Source organism: Spea bombifrons, chromosome 4, assembly GCF_027358695.1.
Source record: "Spea bombifrons isolate aSpeBom1 chromosome 4, aSpeBom1.2.pri, whole genome shotgun sequence".
NCBI lineage: Eukaryota > Metazoa > Chordata > Amphibia > Anura > Pelobatidae > Spea > Spea bombifrons.
In genome coordinates, this window is record NC_071090.1 from 6,175,184 (window position 1) to 6,195,583 (window position 20,400).

Consider the following 20,400-nt stretch of genomic DNA (forward strand, 5'->3'; position numbering starts at 1 on the left):
CACGGTTTGAACAAAAGACCTATTTATGTACCTAATTGTGTGTATTATTTACAGGCTTCAGGATGGAGCTGAAGGTGTCGCATTCGGTGGGAAGGGGGGGTCGGGTCACATTTCTGGAAACTGATAGTATCACTGACATGTGAACCCAACTCAGCAACACAATATGCATGCCTATTCAGTAGGGTATACGAGGGGTATGACAAAAGCCTCTCACAGTATAGAGCTCCCACCGTTAGTTCCAGAGAAGACCTTCGCCAAAAGAAGCTAGTGACACTGAGATCCTGAAAGCTTACAAGTCTCAACATCTTACTGTCAGAACGTTGGTCCATTAAACACACTTTTTACAAAAAAAACAACAACCTGCAATGCTTGGTTCCATAGCAGCACGCCGCCTTCCTCAGGGAAACAGACATAAACACCACCGAGCAAGGCGGGTTGGTGGAGATCTAATCCATCTACTTCCACCAACTTACCGTCACTCCTGTCTACTCACCTCTGGAGATACTTACTTCCTAAACTTATATTGCCCATATGGACTGGATCTTCCCCTTTAATGTTCAAGCCCCACCCCTACCGAGGGAGGAAGTTTTTACACAGAGTTCTCAAGTATGCTTATTTCATGTCAATTAAAAATGCGAATCTACATCCAATAAGAGGTATGATATTGAAGACTCCATCTTCAGGGTTTTTGGTGTTTTGCGCCACGCCCAACAAACCGCCCACTTCCCCTCCAAAAATGGTGTGTCCCGCGGTATCAGCAGGACCGCCCACTGACATCAGCGGGACTTTCTACTAGTATTCCGCAAGGGGGGGGAGAGCTCCAGGTAGCGGGAACCAGAGAGTTCCCAGGTATGAAGAGAAGTCAAGGTTTCCAAGAGGACCGGTATTAGTGCCATTTTGTTAACACATTTTGTGAGTCACTTCATAGAATATTGACAATAGTATACTAAAGGGTTAATATTTTAGGGTCAGCTCATTTAGAAAGATCCCAGATATGTTGATACATTCTTGTCTGTTTACATCACAGCGCCTCCCCCTACAAAAAACCAACCATAACACCATAGCAATGCTAGAACTTCCAATTGGTGTCAATAAAGCTCGATTGAATATAATAAAACAAAAAAAAAATCTGGCCATAATCTACACACAACACGAGTGAGCACGCGCAGCCAGTCTGTATATTCAAGTTTGGTAGAGCGGCGCCGTTTATGCGATAACGCCCTACAAGCAGGTTAGGTAGGCCTCCGCATGAATGACCCGGAACGCTCAACGTTAGGTGGAGCGGTAGGGGCGGGGTGCCTAGCAGGTTAGGGTGCGCCGGGGCTTACTGCGCATGCGCAGCAGTGGAGCTTTCTGCCAGTATGTGAAGGGAAAGGCTGTACGGAATCACCTCATCGCCAAGTTCCCTCTTTACAAAGATGGACCTGGACGGAGTGATAGAGAGAGTGAGCCCGGGGAACCATGACGAGATTGAGTCGGTCCTGAGAAAGTACAATGCAGAGGTAACCTCACTGCAATGCACAGCACTGGCTCACTTATACCCAGCAACGCTGGGGGGGTGCAGCTCATTAACCCTTTACTGCTCATTGCTGCTACCCTTTCAGAATTATTGTTATTGATCAAAATGTCATTTTCCTTACAAATATATATATAATATATAATATAATATATATATATATACCAACCTCTGCTATTATTAATGGGTCTGATCCATAGAGACGTAACTATCCTCGTGCGGCGAATATAAAATAATTTGCTGCTTTTACGCTAAGCTGGCTGTTAATACATTTCATTACGTGTTTGTGAATGCAAGCTCTTTGGTTTGTGTCACGGACAGGACCCTGATCGTTACGTTCACTTATATAGCGCCAGCAGGTTCAGTGGCGCTGTTACAACAGATACTTTAAAATCACAAATTACAAACTGGTAGAAAAGAGGGCCCTGTTCTTAAGAGCTTACAATCTAGACTAGATCGTCTTCTACATCTGTAAGTGCTATGACTTTTAGTGCCGGATCGGAGAGCCAGCGTGAACTTCCCTACCCGTCGCTTAACTATCTGGCACAGAAAAGGTTAAGTGTGACCGTATAGACCAAGCCTCTATTGTGTGTGTGTGTATATAGGTATATACAGTGTGTGTGTATAATATATATATCTATCTATCTTACACACGTATTAGCCTCGTTTTGAAAATTGTGGGGTTATGGCGTGAAAAGTGTTAATAAACTATTGCATAAGCTGTCATTACGGATATTTATCTGGTAATAGATTGTAAGCTCAGAGAGCAGGGCCGCCTTCTGCATCTCTGGCTTAACTCTGGCTTAACCTCAATTCAGGGGTTAATCTTAATGTCATTACGTATAATGTTTTTGTTAATCTTCACTGTAACAGCGGAATCCGGGGACGCTGTATGAATATAACGTAACGTTATAGTTATTTAATGAACCCGTCCGTGGGATCTGTGGAAGAAAAATATTCTCTGGATGCTTCGTCGCGTAGACCGATCACGGTACCTTCTAAACCCTGCGATGTCAGCCACGTCTCTAGTTAGAGGGGACGTGAAATCCACGATTGGATCACTGATGACATCATGCAGCTGTAAAGCACGGCTTCCTCAAACAAGATCCTCAAAATCCTTACGCTTACCAGAGGTTTTAGGGGTCACGGTCGCTGTTTTCATGTAAAACAAGGACCTTTCTCGCTGCAAAAGGGTTTTCTGACGATCACTTAACCTTTTAAGCTTGGATCAGCGAACCCGACGTGCCATTGGAACACAGGAGTGATGGGAGTGATGAAAGGCCATTGGAACACAGGAGTAATGGGAGTGATGAAAGGCCATTGGAGCACAGGAGTGATGAAGGGCCATTGGAACACAGGAGTGATGGGAGTGATGAAGGGCCATTGGAACACAGGAGTGATGGGAGTGATGAAGGGCCATTGGAACACAGGAGTGATGGGAGTGATGAAGGGCCATTGGATCATATCCACCCTCCTTTGCATCGATGGAACGTTTGCTGTCTGCTGTATGACATAATGTGATCTTCGAAAACACGGAACAACCTGCGGCCACCTGTGTGAGGCGTTTAACCCCCTCCCAGCAAATATGTATAGATGGCATATAATAACAGAGTGTTTTTTATTATTATTTTTTTTATTTAAAACATTTTTTCAGTGCCATAGAAATTTGATACTCCTCACGTTTGCACTCAAGGGGTTAAAAAGGCGCCCAGGCTAGATGCTGCGGGGCTATGGTTGCGGGAAGCGTCAGCACTCAGCGGGGCAGATCCTTTATAAATAAATAAAGAGAAGCTTCCGCAAATAGCAAGCATGATCTGTGCGTCCTCAAGTAACTCGCTGGGTGGCGGATCCGAGATGTATATGAAACGAAGCAATTTTAGGAGTTTTAAAACGTAATAAAAATTAGTATTTTTGTTAGTCTGAGTCTACCACAGTCGTTAAAGGTACGATTCGGCCATCACATGCACGGTCCCTTTTAATTTTCGTTCTCCCGCCCCCACCCCAGCTATTTCACATATTTTGTCAGCAGCAGGGCTGCAGCTTCGAGCTTAGGTAAATGTTTATGTTGTGGAAGAATGCCTCTCGAAGTGCTCACGGAGTGCGTCACTATGCGTGCGTCTTTAGTGTCGGGTTCCTATAGACACGCATGAATGCAAAAACAAGCCGTGGAGCTTAAAATCCTTGTTCCCTGTCTGATAATCTTCATGGCAAGAATTGTTCTTTTGTTTTTCCGCCCCATCCCCAAATCGGTGCCCTACGTGTGATCGCTGCCCAGGCCGTTAGCGCGCCCAGGTAGAAAGCAAGTAGCGTTGCCTTTTAAAATGTCAGCAACCTATGTTTTCTTTGCTATCCCATGTTTTACCCAGTTTTGTCCATTTTGAAAAACATCCAAAATGTAGCCTTTTAAACTTAAAATTGGATCAGCGAACACAACGTGCCATTGGAGCACAGGAGTGATGGGAGTGATAAAGGGCCATTGGAGCACAGGAGTGATGGGAGTGATAAAGGGCCATTGGAACACAGGAGTGATGGGAGTGATAAAAGGGCCATTGGAGCACAGGAGTGATGGGAGTGATAAAGGAGTGATGGGAGTGATAAAGGGCCTCTACATGACTATGAAGAGATTCCATTAAAATCAGCTGTTTCCAGCTACAATAGTCATTTACAGCATTAACCCCGTATGCTCTGTATTTCTGATAAATTTCATGTTATTTTAATGGACAAAATGTACTTTTCTTTAAAAAAAAAAACAGACATTTCTAAGTGACCCCAAACCTTTTACCGGTAGTTTATGTATATACAAAATATAGCCTCCACTCTTGCCGCGTTTCTCTCTCTTATATATCGTCGCGGCTAGAAATGTATTTCCTTGCTGTGTAGGAAGAGCTCAGATCTTAATAGGGAACTTATTATGTTATTTGTTTTTCCCCCCAAACAGAACCGGACCACCTTTAAATTTGACCCGTCTGATGAAGAAAAGAGAACGGTGAGTGTTTTTAGGATTAAAAAGCGGTTTTGTGTTGATTTTGCTTTTATGGACATTGTTGGTGAGGGATTGGGCTGTTGTTAGCGGCAGCTCACGTTATGACATCGCAGGACCCCGCGGTTGCGAGATAAAGTAAGGTGGATCTGTGAAGGTTTTTTTTTTTTACTGCTGCCCATAACCGGTGCAGTATTTTTTTTTTTCACCCCACACACTCAACTGCTGATTTCCCGGAACACTTTTTTTATTATTTTTTTTTTTAAATTTTTGTAGTTCAAAATGTGGGCAAACTGGTTTATTCACTACAGATAGAGAGTTGTGTTTCAGCTATTTGACGTCACTATACACTATGAAGGTCCGGCCCTAGCGAGGATCTCCTGCTATAGGAAAGGCTATGATCTATAGCTTTAAAAAAAAAAAAAAAAAAAAAAACAGTATCCAGGGCCAGCTGAGCCCTCCTTTAAGTTCATTGAGTCTTCTTTTAGTGAATAAACCCCAAAGTCTTGGCTTTGCTCTCGGAAACGCCCTGCTTTTCGAGAAAGTTTTGCGAAGGTCTCAAGAGATCAGAACAGCCGAAACCTAATGAAATTATAGACATTTGAAACTAGAACTCGCTTAAAATAGGTTTCAACAGAAAAATGCGTTCAGTTCTTTTTCCCCCCTGACCGGAATTACGTGACCTTGGTTTTCTTTTTCGTTCCAGAAACTTTGCCAAGCGCTCTTTAAGGTCCTCGACCAAGGAGCTCACACTTCATGCCAGATTGTGTGCTTGGAAGCCCTTCGCATTCTGTCTCGAGATAAGAAGATTTTAGTTCCTGTGACCACAAAGGAGAACTTTCAGATCCTCATGAAATTGGCCAAGCTGAACCCAAAGCTGAAATCCTTGGGGGACGTGGCGGCTTTCCCCGTCGTCGTCGAAGCCTTAAAGTGCCTGTGTAATATTGTCTTCAATAGTCCCGAAGCACAGAAACTGAGCCTGGAACTGAATCTGGCTGCGGCCCTCTGCGCGCTTTTGGAGAAGTGCAAGGACCGGCGCACTATTAATGACATTCGTTGCTTCGACCTGCGCCTTCTGTTCCTCCTGACTCTTCTGGACACTGAGACCAGGTCCCAGTTGAAACACGAGTTGCAAGGTCTCCCCCTCCTTACACAGACCCTCGAGAATATCCTCGGGATTCGGTGGGCGGGAAAGTACAAGTCGGTCACAAAGCCCAACCGCCCCCCGATGTCGTCGCAAGATACAGACTGTACGATAGAGGCCCTAAAAGCCCTTTTCAACGTGACCCTCGACAGCTGGAACGTTCACAGCAAGGTGAGTCTTCGGCCTTCTTAAAGCCGTCTTCTGCTAAATGTAACTCCTTCTATCTATCGTGCAACGTTAGAAACATCGTTCCTGCTAGTACTGACGGCCTGGGCCTTCCCCAGAGATCTTGGGTAAAAGGTCTACCTTTGGGGAAGAGTGAAGCTCATTCACAGATACTCCAGGTGCCCGTTAGCAGGGGCTAAAATCTATTTGTCCTGATACAAAAAATAATCAAAACTGTATTTAAATAAGGTCAACAAACAGGGCTGCGTGAGGGCTTAGACATCGCGCCGGATATGAAATGACATTGTATCCGGGGGGGGGGCTTCAGTGGCGACCTGCCACTAATTGGCGGATATCCGTGCTGACGGGCCTAACTAGAAACTACGGGGCCCCCAACTTCAACAGCTGGTCTGTGCCATCATTGCCCCTTGCACCCTCTTCCATTGTAAACACACTTACTCATACTCACTAACGCACACTCCATCTCACCCCAAATACACAATTACACATCCATGCGCTCATACACACACACGCAATTACACATCCATGCGCTCATACACACACACGCAATTACACATCCATGCTCACATACACACACAATTACACATCCATGCTCATACACACACATAATTACACATCCATGCTCATACACACATACAATTACACATCCATGCTCACATACACATACAATTACACATCCATGCTCACATACACATACAATTACACATCCATGCTCATACACACACATAATTACACATCCATGCTCATACACGCATACAATTACACATCCATGCTCACATACACATACAATTACACATCCATGCTCAAACACACATACAATTACACATCCATGCTCAAACACACATACAATTACACATCTATGCTCATATACACATACAATTACACATCTATGGTCATATACACAAACAGTTACACATCCATGCTCACACATACAATTACACATCCAGGCTCACACAAGTACTTATACATATCTACCCCTGTAATTATTCCAGTGCATGGCGACTGCAAGCAGGTCCCCCGCAGCAGGGCTAAATGGAATAAAACGCCTGCCTGGAACGGCATGCGCCGGGCGATACGTCTAGAAACGTCACTCTTAGTTCACCTGGCTAATCTCGCGGAAGAGGTGGGTGTATTGTTAACGGAATCACCCTTGGCGTTAGGGTCCCACAGCTTACAGCGGACGGCTTTCTGTAAGTGTAATTGTTGTAGAACAATTGTTTTAATGTAATCGTTCCGTGCGTCTCCGAGTACTCCGCAAACGACTCCCAGTATCTTCCAGCTCGCTAAATGAATTTGATCCTCTGAAGTCATCCGGATAATCTGTTTATATGCGAGCTCGGCAGTATATATTAGTTCACAATGGGAGGAAAGAGACCGTAAACTAATATTGTTTCCTCATTTCCTGCTAAATTGCTGATTTTGATCCATGTATGACGAAAACGTCGCTGAAACGCAGAGCGTGCCGTATATCTCGCCATCCACGCTGCATTAATCCCAAGCAACCGGCGAAGGCAAAGTTCATCTGTCGCTCTCTAGTAAAGGTCACCGTGTACAGGAGGTCAGCCGCGTTAAATACAAACCGGTTTCCGGCTCTTTCATGAGGAAAGAATGCTTTAAACGATGACTTCGCCTGTTACCCCACAACGCACAAAACCAGGTCTAACCAGCTAATGCAGACGCTCTGCTGGTTAGATGGTTGCCGGGACGTGCTAAGGCGGGTGCCGCGGCATCGCATAACACACGCTATGTGGCTTTACGGAACTAGGGCTCCGCGCTAGGTAATGGGGAGCGAGCATGTTTATGTTTGTATGTGTACGGTGTTAGCGTGACTGTGTGTTTCTATATGGCCTTACTATGTGTGAGTGTATGGCGTTAGCCTGTTTGAGTGTATGCTCGTGTGTGGTAGTGTATGGTGGTAGCGTGAATGTGTCTAGTGTTTGGTGTTAGCGTGAATGTGTGTAGTGTATGGTGTAAGCATGAGTGTATGTGTAAAGAATGAGCCTAGAATTAGTTATGTGAGGGGGATGGGTAATTTAGCTTGTGGAGTTTATTATAAAGGTCTGCAAAGTCAATCAAGTTCTATATATTGAGAAGACAAAACAAGAATACACGGGGAGATCCTGGTGAATCCCTCTATGCGTTTAGAAGGGGGGGAGCCCAGTAGTGTAAAGGGGACACGGCTACATAGGATGTCTGAGGTGCCCCTTTCTTTTATAACACGTTGCTGCTCCCTTTGTAAGAAGAAAAGGTTCAGGCTTTCCTTTCCCGAGGTGTTTCGTCGTTGATGCCTACGAACCGGTTCGTGCGGATTACTAGAGGTGTTTAGAAAGCTCACCTGAACATCCATCACTCCGTATTATGTCGTAACCCCGAAAGAAAATATGCCGAGGATTATCTAGGACCGGTGTAGCCGGCAGCTTTTATCAAATCAACCGTAAATCATACCTGAACCCCAACCACCTTCGCCCCAGGGTTCTTCTAGACATCTGAATGAATACTGTACATATCGTAACCGTGATGGTATTTGAAATTTAACACACATGCTCGGTCTGATTTATTTATTTTTCTTCTCCGTTCGTGGTGTGTCTTGAGCCAGACCACAACAACCCGTCGGATCCATTCAGTTGAGAGTTGTGCCATGTACTCTGTGTGCGATAAATACCAAAGCCCTCCGCTTCTCTTACGATCCGGTCTATTCATCAAATATAATTACTGTTTTTCTGTTATTTGCATATCCATCCATATTCATTAAAAAGCTTGCAAATGTTACAAAATACCAAAAAAAATGTCATTGGCCTAAAATTACGGTATTATTATTCATGTATAGAGATTAGATTTTTTTAATCAATGAAAGGCAACTACCCATTTAAGTGCATGAGAATGAATCGTAATGCATGAAACGGATAACAGAAATCCAGCACAAACGGGGTTAATGTTGTAAATGACTATTGTAGCTGGAAACAGCTGATTTTTAATGGAATCTCTTCATAGGCGTACAGAGGCCCTTTATCACTCCCATCACTCCCGTGTTCCAATGGCCCTTTATCACTCCCATCACTCCCGTGTTCCAATGGCCCTTTATCACTCCCATCACTCCTGTGTTCCAATGGCCTTTATCACTCCCATCACTCCTGTGTTCCAATGGCCCTTTATCACTCCCATCACTCCTGTGTTCCAATGGCCCTTTATCACTCCCATCACTCCTGTGTTCCAATGGCCCTTTATCACTCCCATCACTCCTGTGCTCCAATGGCCCTTTATCACTCCCATCACTCCTGTGTTCCAATGGCCCTTTATCACTCCCATCACTCCTGTGTTCCAATGGCACGTTGTGTTCGCTGATCCAAGTTTAAGTTTAAAAGGCTCGTTGATCGTTAGAAACCCCTTTGTGATTATCTTACAGCCAGAAATTCCTTGTTTTTCATGAAAACATCTGAGTGACCCCAAACTCTTGAACAGTAGTGTCTGTGTTTATGCGCTCCGATGACCTGAAAACGTATATTCTGCTTCGTCATTGTAAATTCTCCTTATTTTGTTTTCGCAGAGCGACGCTCACCAGTTCCGTCACCTGACCGCCATCCTCTACCACATTTTATTATCCCGGGGGCCGTCTGAAGAAAAAACGGAAGAGCTGCACAGGTTAGCTTTAAACGTACCGTATTATGTCAATGAGCCCCGCAAATGGGACAATTACTGTATTGACTTATAAACCCCCCCCCCCTGTATCTGGAAGAGGGGGCAATTCCCTGACAGCGCCGTTCTATACTGCCTATGTCCCACCCATCGGATGGGGCTAATATTATGCACCTTTGGGCTCTTACTCCTCCATACACGGACTCCTACGTTCTGCACTTGATTTAAAATTGATAATCGTTCATTCCGAAGGGTTAATCGAATAGGAAGGAGCTGGATTGGTTTTAGAAAGAAAGCGTATTATTTATTATTTATTTAAGGTCCGCGCTTTGGATCTGAGACACTCTGTATTCCTCTGGGTGACTACTACATTTTTACGGGCGGGAGGGGTCCTGTCCAAGTGATTGATGATCGTGGGTGAAGTAATGTAACGGGCTGCCATTCAGCCCCCTGGTGTAGGAATGCCGGGGCTATTGTGGACCCCCGCATGCTGAAACCCGGGTATCTGGTACAGAAGAGCGTCTCGTCCGCTCGTATCCCTCAAATCAAACTGTCAGCGATCTGCCAGATCAGAAGCCGAAGGCTGTGAAAAGAATTGCTGGGGCACAGCCAGGCAGAAAATGGCATTGTGATGCGCGGGACGGCTCGGGGGGGGGGGGGTTGGTGTTTAAAGGGTATCCTAAAAGGCTGAGAACGTCGTAAAAGGCACAGAGAACGCACGATGGGCAAGAGACTTGTGTGATCTGAAACTCCGCTTCTTTCAAAGCGTCTTGTCATTGAATTCCTGTGTTTGTTTGTCTTTTGTACAACCCCGCGGAATATGTCGGTGCTTGTTAAATAAACAATATTATATGAGCCAGAGATTTTTTTAAATATATAACTACGTTTATTAACTGCCAATAGTTTTGTGCTTTTTATTTGTCAATCAGTGTATTGTTTTTTGCCAATATTTTTGCTTAAAGGCTCACGTGTGAATGGTGGCAGAGCCGGTGTAAGTCTAATTTCATGTACTAAAGACCTGTGGTTATTTATTTCTTGGTGTATTTTCTCAGCAACACGGTCAACCTGTTGAGTAACGTTCCGGTCTCCTGCCTCGATGTCCTGATCCGACCCGCTCATAAGGCTTCCGCAAATAACAACAGCAGCGATATGGAGGCCATCCAAGTCATGCTGGATTTCATGGAGAAGAGGATAGACAAGGTACGTCATGTTTGATGTTTAGCGAGTACGCTTTGAAGACCTCAGAGGTCCCTTCTTCAGATGTTAGGAGATCTCTGAGGTCTTCGGGACTTACTCGCCTGCGCATTTTACTTTGGATCGTCCTTCCACGGCTCTTAATGGTGTCGGGATTCAGATAATTGGCTTTGGCAACGGTGCGCACGTAAAACATCTATATTCTTTGTGTGAATGGGAAAGAGGCCTTTCCGGTTTCTATGACTACAGCTTGCCGTTGTGTCACATGATAATTAAGTGTTCCCGGCAAAAACCTGAGCCTGGATGTTTCCCGATATGATTATAGGACTCCCTTTACTTCGGTGTCGGTTCGCGTCAGTCTGTCAGGACTGTAAGGAGTGAATGGACTGTAAAGAAGCGCTGCTGGAATTGTTGGCGATATTTAAATAAAATATAATAATACACGGTGTATTTCGACGCAGTGCACAAAATCAGAAACTGTTCTTTTTGAAGTAAAATAATTGAATAAAAGATTTTTTTTTATACAATTGGTTAAAAAAAAAAAAAAGCCATCGATTTGCATCTGTGTTTTTTGGGAAGAGCTGCTTGGCGTAGATGTAAATAATATTTAAATAAGAATTCCAAGCGGATATTAAATAAAATTCTTATCCGTTCACTTTGCCCACTAATGTCCAGAGTTCTGTTTTGAATGCCTTTTCGATGTCGCGTAGTTGGCGGCGTTTAAATGTACGTACGAGACGGACGCTTCCCTACAACCGGAACGAATACAGACGTAAAAAAATGAATGTTTACAATAAAAAAAAAATAACAGGATGCGCTGCAACTTCCTGATTACGGGACGTTCTCCGGAATTTGGATGAGACGATATCTTCAAAGGCAATAAGCAAAGGGACTCTCCCGTTGGTTTCAATGGTTGTGCTTTTCCTACCACTGAGTGGCTATTTCAAGCAGCCAATCAGTGGCGAGAATCGTTGGAGCACGAGGTGGGAGCCCAGTGGTGGTCACATGACACTATCACGTGACCCCGACCTGCATTTGGAGTACACGAACTACCTGTATTACACGTGAACCGGTTAGCGCTCACCCCTTGCCCAAGGCGTTCCAACACCAAAATCACACTTATTGCCCTGGAACTGGGTAAAAAAAAAAGTTTTGCCTCGTTTGTGACAACTTGATTTTTTTGTCTGGCGTTTTATCTCTTCCGTCTGTTTAACGTCATTTTGATTCTGTATTTTAGGGCTGTAGCTATCGGGAAGGATTGACTCCGGTTCTAAGTCTGCTTACAGAATGCTCCAGAGCTCACCGGGACGTCCGGAAATTTATCAAAGCGGAGGTAACGCAGCCGTGACCCATTCATCTCCACCCGGACGGTGGGGTTTATGAGTGAAACACAGACCTTTCTCATCCTCTGACATCGCTTCTTTACTTCAGGTTCTGCCTCCGCTCAGAGATGTCTCAAGTCGGCCAGAAGTGGGTACAACCGTGCGGAACAAGCTGGTGCGCTTGATGACCCACGTAGACTTGGGGGTGAAGCAGATAGCCGCCGAGTTCCTTTTTGTTCTTTGCAAAGAACGAGGTAAGCGCGTCTCTGAGTATCTGTGTGAGGCTATAAAAACATTTTCACTCCACCATATCCCGGAACGATGACCCCAAAGACTCTCCTTACAGAGAAGAGAGGGGGAGCCAGGCGGTGGTGAGGAGCACCTGCAAGATTTGGTGAAAGGGGCTCCAAGTTGGCAATGCTTAGCATCTATCAGCCATACATCAAAAGGACTGTTGAGGAGCCCCGGTGAACACCTTAGGATGATCCAGCAGGTGGTTCTGGAGCCAACTCCTAGGTTCAGTAGACAAAACATTTCAGGGGTTTCCATGTTGACTTCTCCACTTCTCTTATGTATACATCCACAAGCAGAAAGCAGTCAACGTGAACATAGACAACCCCTGCCTGTTGTTTGGGATGCAGCCTCCTTGTATATTGCAAGAGCGAGGTCCTAGTCTCCTTCTGCACCAGTATTTCTTAATGTGTTATTCTTAACTTGTATATAGTCTGTTGTCGTGCGTTTTCACTCTCATTGTAACGGTACAGAATCCTGAGGTCATCACATGACATCACATTGCCCATGATGGTATTAAGTTACTTTGGACTCTTGTGTTGCATTTTTTATGAATATGGCGCACTGGGCCCCTGTTGCGTTGTTTCCTGGGTATTCTGTTATAATTTCTTTGTTCTTCTTTATTTTCTTGTAGTGGATAACCTGTTGAAGTACACAGGGTATGGAAATGCAGCTGGGCTTCTTGCAGCCAGGGGTCTTCTTGCCGGGGGCAGAGGCGACCGCTGGTATTCTGATGATGAAGATACTGACACGGAGGAATACAAATCGGCCAAACCAAAGTAAGTTGTGTACCGTGTGTATCATACGTGTGCCGGCTTTAAGCCTTCTTTCCCCTGTATTTGGTTATTCCGGACTCGTGGATATCTATGTGATTGGTCTCTCTCTCGTGTATTTGTTTCTAGCATTAATCTCATTACTGGTCACGTGGAAGAGCCGTTACCGAACCCGTTGGACGAAATGACCGAGGAACAGAAAGAGTACGAAGCCATGAAGCTAGTCAACATGTTTGACAAGCTTTCAAGGTATATACACTTTGAAGGCCATTTTTTAGGCTACATATTTGCAGCTCTGTTTTTGATATGTTAATTGTGACACCTAGGGGTTTATTCACTAAAGGGAGAGAGGAATTGTCAACGCTACCTTTAATGAATAGACCCCCTTAAAGGGAAATGGATGTAACACAGATAGAAAGGTATAGTTATAATTTAGAATTTGAATCAGTGAATGATTTGGCTGCCGCCATACAGCGAGATCAGGTTTTGGTTGGTTAGCTTAACAGAGCACTCAAGCCCTATTGGACATAGAAATGTAACTCCGCCCCCAGCTGGCTCTACTGAAAGCAGGAAGCATACCTCCGTATGCTTCATGCACACGCTCAGTAGAACTCCCATTCTAGTCAATGGCAGCGGAGTTCTAATTGAAATCAAAGGAGTAGCAGCAGCCAATCACATTGTTACCTCAATTAGAGCGCTCCCGAGGAGGAGAAAAATGCGATGTCCCATTAAACTCCAGTAAATAAAGACTGCATGCAGTAAAATGCGTTGGGCGTCCGTGCAAAATGCATTAAAAAATAAAAATACCGTTTTGAGGACTAAACTGTTCCTCTAAGCATTCCCAAGCAGATCGCTGTAGCCTGCGTTCCTTTCAGTGACGTGTCTGTCCTTCTGTCTCCCAATTTGGTTCCAAATATATTTAAGGAATTCCCGAGATCTTTATATGAAAATGGGGAAACCTGTTGGCTTTTACCATTATTCTGTTTTATTTAGAAAGTAGTTTGGGATAGGGCTTGGTCTTCCTGGCCAACCTTCTGTTGACGCTTGGAATTCCGGGATGAGAAAAAGGCCGGTCCAATTATCTCAGCCGGAGTCCCGTTGTGTATTCATCACACAAAGTGCGTGGAACAGAACGTGCGTTAGAAACCTCATTAAAAACACCTAATTATCGGGTAATTGTGCAGGCGACGCTGCGGTTCACACTTTGTAGCTTTTGAGAGAGAAAAAAAAAGATAGTGTTATAGAAAGTATTATATAGCCTTCAATTAGGAAAAAAAAGAAAAAAAAGATTATTAGGAACCAAAACAAAATACTTGGTAAGAAGTCCTGCAGGTTGAGGAGCGAAGGACTGTTCATGGCGCACGCGATCATTCATTAACCCCGTGAATGTATGGCCGTGATTCACAATCTATGTAGAAATGAAGGGCCGTTTAATGAAGGGGGGTTATTATTTCTAGCATAGCCATCAAGCCATGCCGAGAGTGAATGGGGGGGCCGCCTCGTTGGAGACAGATAATGGAATACGAGAATGTGACGCCCGCTATCTGATGTTATGCGGTAGATTAATAGGTTTTTCGCATTGATTACCCTCTGCTTGGATCCGCATCGTAGAGCCGGCCCAGCGACGTGTATACTTTTAGGTTTAACCCCTTAATGACAATGGGCGGTCCCTAAACCCATTAAAAACAATGTATTTTGAGCCCGTACATGTACGGGCTTTGTCATTAAGGGGGTTAAACTTTTGGGGGAATGAAGCTGTATGGGTTTGACTTGTAATTATTATAACGTCGTGCTGTGTTGAGGTTTTCTAGTTTCTCACATTTAAGGGAAAAAAACCCACAAAAAGCTAAACCTCACGTAAGTAAATCACAAAGGTTAAATCGCATGAAAGGGTCCGTTTACAGCCCCCCCCACTAAAGAAGAATGCATATTAGAATACTCTGAGGTGGAAGCTGCAGCCCTGCAGCTGCCCTCCTCCTCAGTGGTTTTAAGCAGCCAGTCAGTAACAGGAGAGAGCATTCGATGAAATCAACTGGATCGCCTTCCTTGCGCGTACGTGGGGGGGGCTCAACAGCATGCAGGGGGCTGTGTTTGCCTGAACGCAGCTCTTTGGCTGTGGGGAAAGAGGCAAATGCATATCGGGGGGATTCCATAGAATACCCCTCAGACCATACAGCTGTCATATGCATTAACGCGTCCCTTTAACCGCTTATCTGATGGACAGAGACCTGTTTGCTCCAGACTTTGATCGTCTGATGGGCCTGAAGCTATTGCGTTAACGCCTTTTGAATTTTATGTCTCGTTCTGTTACAAATAGGTGACCGTTGTTGTTTTTTTTTTTTTTTTTTTTTTTTTTTTTTCTTATGGTATTAGAAAAATGTTTCCATTTATCCTCCCAGGTTTCTCATATGTATTGGATTTTTTCTCCATCTGTAAACATGATTATATAGTTGGCTGAGCCCCAAATATTTGTAAAGACATAAAACACAAGCAGTTTACTACTATGCAGTAAGTTAATACACACACACACACACGTACACACATATATACACACGTACACATATATACGCCCTTTTTTATTTCTGTTGGAATACGTTCCTTAACACCAGTCTCAAAGATATTTATTAAAAAGCTATTTCATTTCTGATCCAACAATTAATCTTCACAATACAGATGCCGGGGTTTTAGGAAGATGCATATTAAATAAAACCGTTCTTATGTATTAGCGTAAGTCAGTAATGAATGACTTGCTTGCGGAGCAGATATAATTGGATTAATGTTGGAGAGCTGTTGGAACCTTTGAAAAGGGATTATAATGATTGTCAGTTCTGTAATTAAACGGCAGCAGACAAAAACCACACAAAGCTCGGCCAATTCCGACCGAGTCGTCTGGATTTCAAGCACCTCGAGTGGACGTCCGCGCTGTGCGTTTCCTATAAAGACTTTTCTTTAGCCTGAATGCAACTCCGCATCACTTTTGATTGCTTTACCTCGATGTGTTACGCTCCCCTCCCCCGTTATTTATTATTGTTTTCTTTCATGATTTGCTGTAATGTGTTATATATATATATATATATATAACATTTTTTTACCATTTTTTAGTTTATACGGTTATTTGTATAGATGTTAAGTACATCTTTCTGTATCCCTCTCTTTAGAGAAGATATCATTAAGCCGATGGGAGTGAGGCCGGATGGATCCATGGCTCCTTTGGAAGAAGCTATTCATGGCACCAACATCCCCGAAGAAAACAGTTCAGACTCCGATTAATTTTATTTTGGTAAAATCTATTTATACTGTTAATATATCAGAATGTATTTCTTTTATCAGTAACATATCAAGTCACGGTATGGTCATGTTAATTTTCCTTATCTTTAAAAATTTGTTTTTGTTTTGTTTGGGTTTTTTTTATCCTGTTTTGTTGTTTTTGCCTTAGAAAAAGTTATATTAACACGGGAACAAGAATATCGAAGATAACATTCCAGGCATATAACCACACTTCCAGAGTGTATAGACAATATTTAAATAACGGCACTCTGCGGGGCGTCGTTAATGGTTTGAGTTTGCTGTTTGTAATTAATAGAATTTTAGAAATCTGATGTATACAATTAGAAAAGGTGGCCTTTACCGTTTGGAACTTTTGACGCAGAACCTTCCAAAAAACAGTAAAGGTTTGGTTTTCTAATAAAAGTATTCTTGCCGCCTTATTCTATTTTTCTTTTTTTTTTTTAACAGATAACAATGAGACCTTTTAATAATACTCTTGAGTGATAATTGTAGCAAACTAGACCCCCTAATTAAAAACAAAAAAATACCAAGCCCAGGTACTTCCTGGAGATCCTGGGCGGTTGTATATGGCCACTGGGTATGTGTGGCTGGCCTTAGTAGGAGGGGGAAGGGGCGGTAGAACGGACAGGAAGTGGGTGAAGCTAAATGCCAGTACTTTTGACCTTACCCGGGTGGGCTAATAGGAGCTGTCCCTGTTCTGAAGGCGTGGCTTCACAAAAGGCAGGACTTGCTGTTAGTGGAGGTGGGGCTAGTCCCAAAAATCCTTAAATGGGCTGAGAGTAGAATGGTTGTGGGTGTGGCCAGAAACCACTCCCCCGTCTGAAGAAAGAGAAAAGTAGCCTCGAGGACCAGAGCCTCTTCCTGAGACCCCAGGTCAAACTTGGACAGTTCCCAGCTCTGTAAATGCCCCAGAAGCCAGATAGCCAACTGCAACCCCCCATGTTTTGAGACAAAAGAGTAAAAGTAATGGCCATTTTAAGTATTCCTCATAAAAAAAAAAAAAAAAGTAAGCTTTTCAAGCCTACTGAAATAGTTACTTCATCAGGATGTCTCTTCTGAAGGAAACTAACTAAACCTACCCAATAAATGTAGGTATAAATACATAATTTATTATTAAAGATATATTTATTGGAGGTGCTGTAACGGGGATACAATCTACCCCTTTATACAATCACACTGTATGTATATATAGACAAAGGTCTTATTTTAGAAGAGGCTGAAACTGGGTTAAATATCCTCAAAACGAAAGTGTTACGTTTATTAAATCAGCTTCCGTTATGTAAGCCTCTATATATATATATTCTAAAGTTATCTCGTCTACCGCATGATAGTATTTCAATCGGTATTTAATGAACCCTACGGCAGGTCCGCATATAACCTTACACCGTATATTCTGGCATTGTAGTGATTGGCAGGAGTTCTGACCAATAATATATAATAGATTAAAAAGAATGTCTAGAATTTTCAGATAACGTTAATCCCATAGAATAGTTTCTCAACTCGTACGCGGCCCGGAACATGAATGTCCGAAGATGCGGTTTTTGTTGTATGAAAGATCCTTTAATTGTGAACTTGCCCGGTTTTACACCGAGTGATACTTTGGCTACTGATTACAATTATTTGTGCTTCTGTCTCTAATATAAAAACGTAATCGAGTGTTCTAAAAGAAGAAAGTGTATATCTACCCACGCTCAAGACAAGAAAAAAGTAAAGCAATGGGTTTTTTCAAACCAAAATTTAATTGTGAATATTTTTTAAAGAAAACATGATGCTTTCCACTGTATTTTATATTTTTCTTACTATTAGTAACCCTTTAATGTTTTTATACCCTACATGTCTTGTTCCATCAACTCAGCACTTATACCAGGGATAAATGGCATAGGGATTAGGGTGAAAAGTAGAAGGGCTGTGGAATATGATGGAGTGATGTCTCAATAATAATAATCACAGTTTATGGGTAGCTATTTAACTCTTGTTGAACGAAGATTCCCATGATGCTTTAGATATGTTTTCCCTTTAAGACGCTTGCTTATGGAGAGTTACCTCTTGACGTCAACCTAAATAACTCCAGAATTAGCTACTTCAGTAGGTTTTGTCTCGTTTGAATCACTCGGTAGCCTCGTCACCCAAACAAGCGTTTCTTGACCATTTCGTTTTTTAGCAAGTCTCAAGGACCCTAATATTGTATCAACTGGGATGTACAACATTTTTTGAGCGGCGGCGGGACTACGTAAGTCGCATCAGATACCGTTTCTAAGGAATCTGGTTAGTTTCCTATGTGTTCACCTTTATAGTTTTTCAGAATTTGACACTTTAATAGTTTAACCCCTTAATGACAGACCGTACATGTACGGGCTCAAAATGCATTGTTTTCAATGGTTTTAGGAACCGCCCATTGTCCTTAAGGGGTTAAAAAAAATATGACTACTAATTGTTTGAAATGTACATTGAGCTCCACTTTGTATGTATATTGGAATGATTGTTGCTTTGGGTAGAAGATTTGTTTTCTCTGAAACCTACTGTATTCAAACGCGCAAGTGGACATTTTTGGAATCAGATATAAACTACGATAAGTTATTCACTAAAGAAGGGTTTTGGATTGGATGGAGAGATGCGGTTTCATCAGACACCACTTAACATTACCGAGGGACAACTCGTGATTTTCTGCTCCAAAAACCGCTTTGATGCACATGTCTAAAGTATATCGAAACAGATTTCCTGCGTTAGCTCGTTGAGTGAACCCTGAGTTATGGAGGGCCAGCTCAGCCCTTTCCTCCAGGGCTGATATAGAACACGTATTTAATTTGGGGGAGTTGAAACCACAACTCTCCTTCCAACTTCGTGAATGTGATGTCCAATTTGTTCTACAAAAGAACCTAGAACCTCTTTTCCGCATCCAATACAGAATGTCTGAGACATGAAGGCGAATCTATTATGTAAACAGTTATTTATCTGATGGGTTTATAGGGAACATAATTCAATAAAAAAAGCATGAACTATTTGGTGCACTATTTTTGATTACTTTTTCTTCTGACAATTAAAGCACGTTGTACATTTCTATTCAGTCTGGTCTCTTTCTTCTGAAATTATTGCAATGGTAGGGATTAACTATATATTATACATCAGGATACACTCCAACAGAGTGTATAGAAAATCATAATTTAAAAAAATATATATATGCCACTTATGTGACAAACTATGCATAGGAAGTGCAACGGAACGGTCTTCAAATGTGTAATAATAATTAAACTTAACAGTTATAATTTGTATTCCTCACAGGTGGTGGTAGACTGCATATTGCATTTCTAGCCCATTTGTAAATAAGCAACTTCAGCAATGAGTTCAATGCTCAGTTATGCTACTGGTAGCCCTGCAGTAGCTGGGGGGCTACAGGTTGGATGCCCCTGCTCTAAAGTAATCTCATTTTAGGATTTATACAGTTGGCATTCAGTCAAACTATTGTTTACTGTTACTGTCCATTACTCAGCCATGCATTTGGTTAGACATTATCTTGAATTCCTCATTAGCGTGAGTCATCCTATCTGTCGTAATCTTTATCACTGTGGCTAGACGCTTTTCTACAAAGTCTGCTCTAGAAAGACTTTGGAACCGTTTATCACCCAATGGCTTCAACATGGCCACTTTATCCGGTTTAATTAGGTTGGCCAAGCATCAAGGTCAGAACAAAATATTTTATTTGAATTAATTTACATTAATATATTAACATATAAAACAAAACATGTTTGCATAATTTCAAAGACATTAAAAACAAATGAACTTAATAAAATACGAATAAGTTTCCTTAGTTCAGAACTGGTAGCCGTCCTAAAAAGATCTGGGCGTAGAAGAGTAAAAGAACATGGGGAAAATAAGCTGGAATTGTTCAATAAAAATCACAGTTCTTCTAAATCTCAATGGGTATAATCCAATACTCGAGTGGCCACCACCTTAGAAGGTCATAGTCTTCCCAACCAATGAAGAGAAGAAAAAAAAAATAGCATTAACAGGAAATTGAAATAAAATTAAGGCTCAGGTCCAGTCAAGTAAACATTGCTAAATATTGATGTTAGATT

The 20,400-nt window shown here is 42.6% G+C and overlaps 1 protein-coding gene across 1 annotated transcript; it reads left to right on the forward strand.

The window, feature by feature from the left end:
- Positions 1-1,314: 1,314 nt before the first annotated feature.
- RIC8B (RIC8 guanine nucleotide exchange factor B) lies at positions 1,315-17,309 on the forward strand. The gene is made up of 11 exons (XM_053465659.1): positions 1,315-1,502; positions 4,455-4,502; positions 5,203-5,811; positions 9,371-9,465; positions 10,512-10,659; positions 11,891-11,986; positions 12,085-12,229; positions 12,901-13,045; positions 13,169-13,288; positions 16,198-16,319; positions 16,476-17,309. The coding sequence occupies exons 1-10, from the start codon at positions 1,419-1,421 to the stop codon at positions 16,307-16,309; spliced, it is 1,602 nt and encodes a 533-aa protein (XP_053321634.1). The 5' UTR covers positions 1,315-1,418; the 3' UTR covers positions 16,310-16,319; positions 16,476-17,309.
- The last annotated feature ends 3,091 nt before the right edge of the window (positions 17,310-20,400 follow it).

Bases quoted from the DNA above. Each gene is read 5' to 3' on its own strand.
- RIC8B (XM_053465659.1), top strand. From the start codon at position 1,419: ATGGACCTGGACGGAGTGATAGAGAGAGTGAGCCCGGGGAACCATGAC. The intron at 9,466-10,511 runs GTTAGCTTTAAA...GTATTTTCTCAG, and splicing joins AAAACGGAAGAGCTGCACAG to CAACACGGTCAACCTGTTGA. The intron at 11,987-12,084 runs GTAACGCAGCCG...TCTTTACTTCAG, and splicing joins GGAAATTTATCAAAGCGGAG to GTTCTGCCTCCGCTCAGAGA.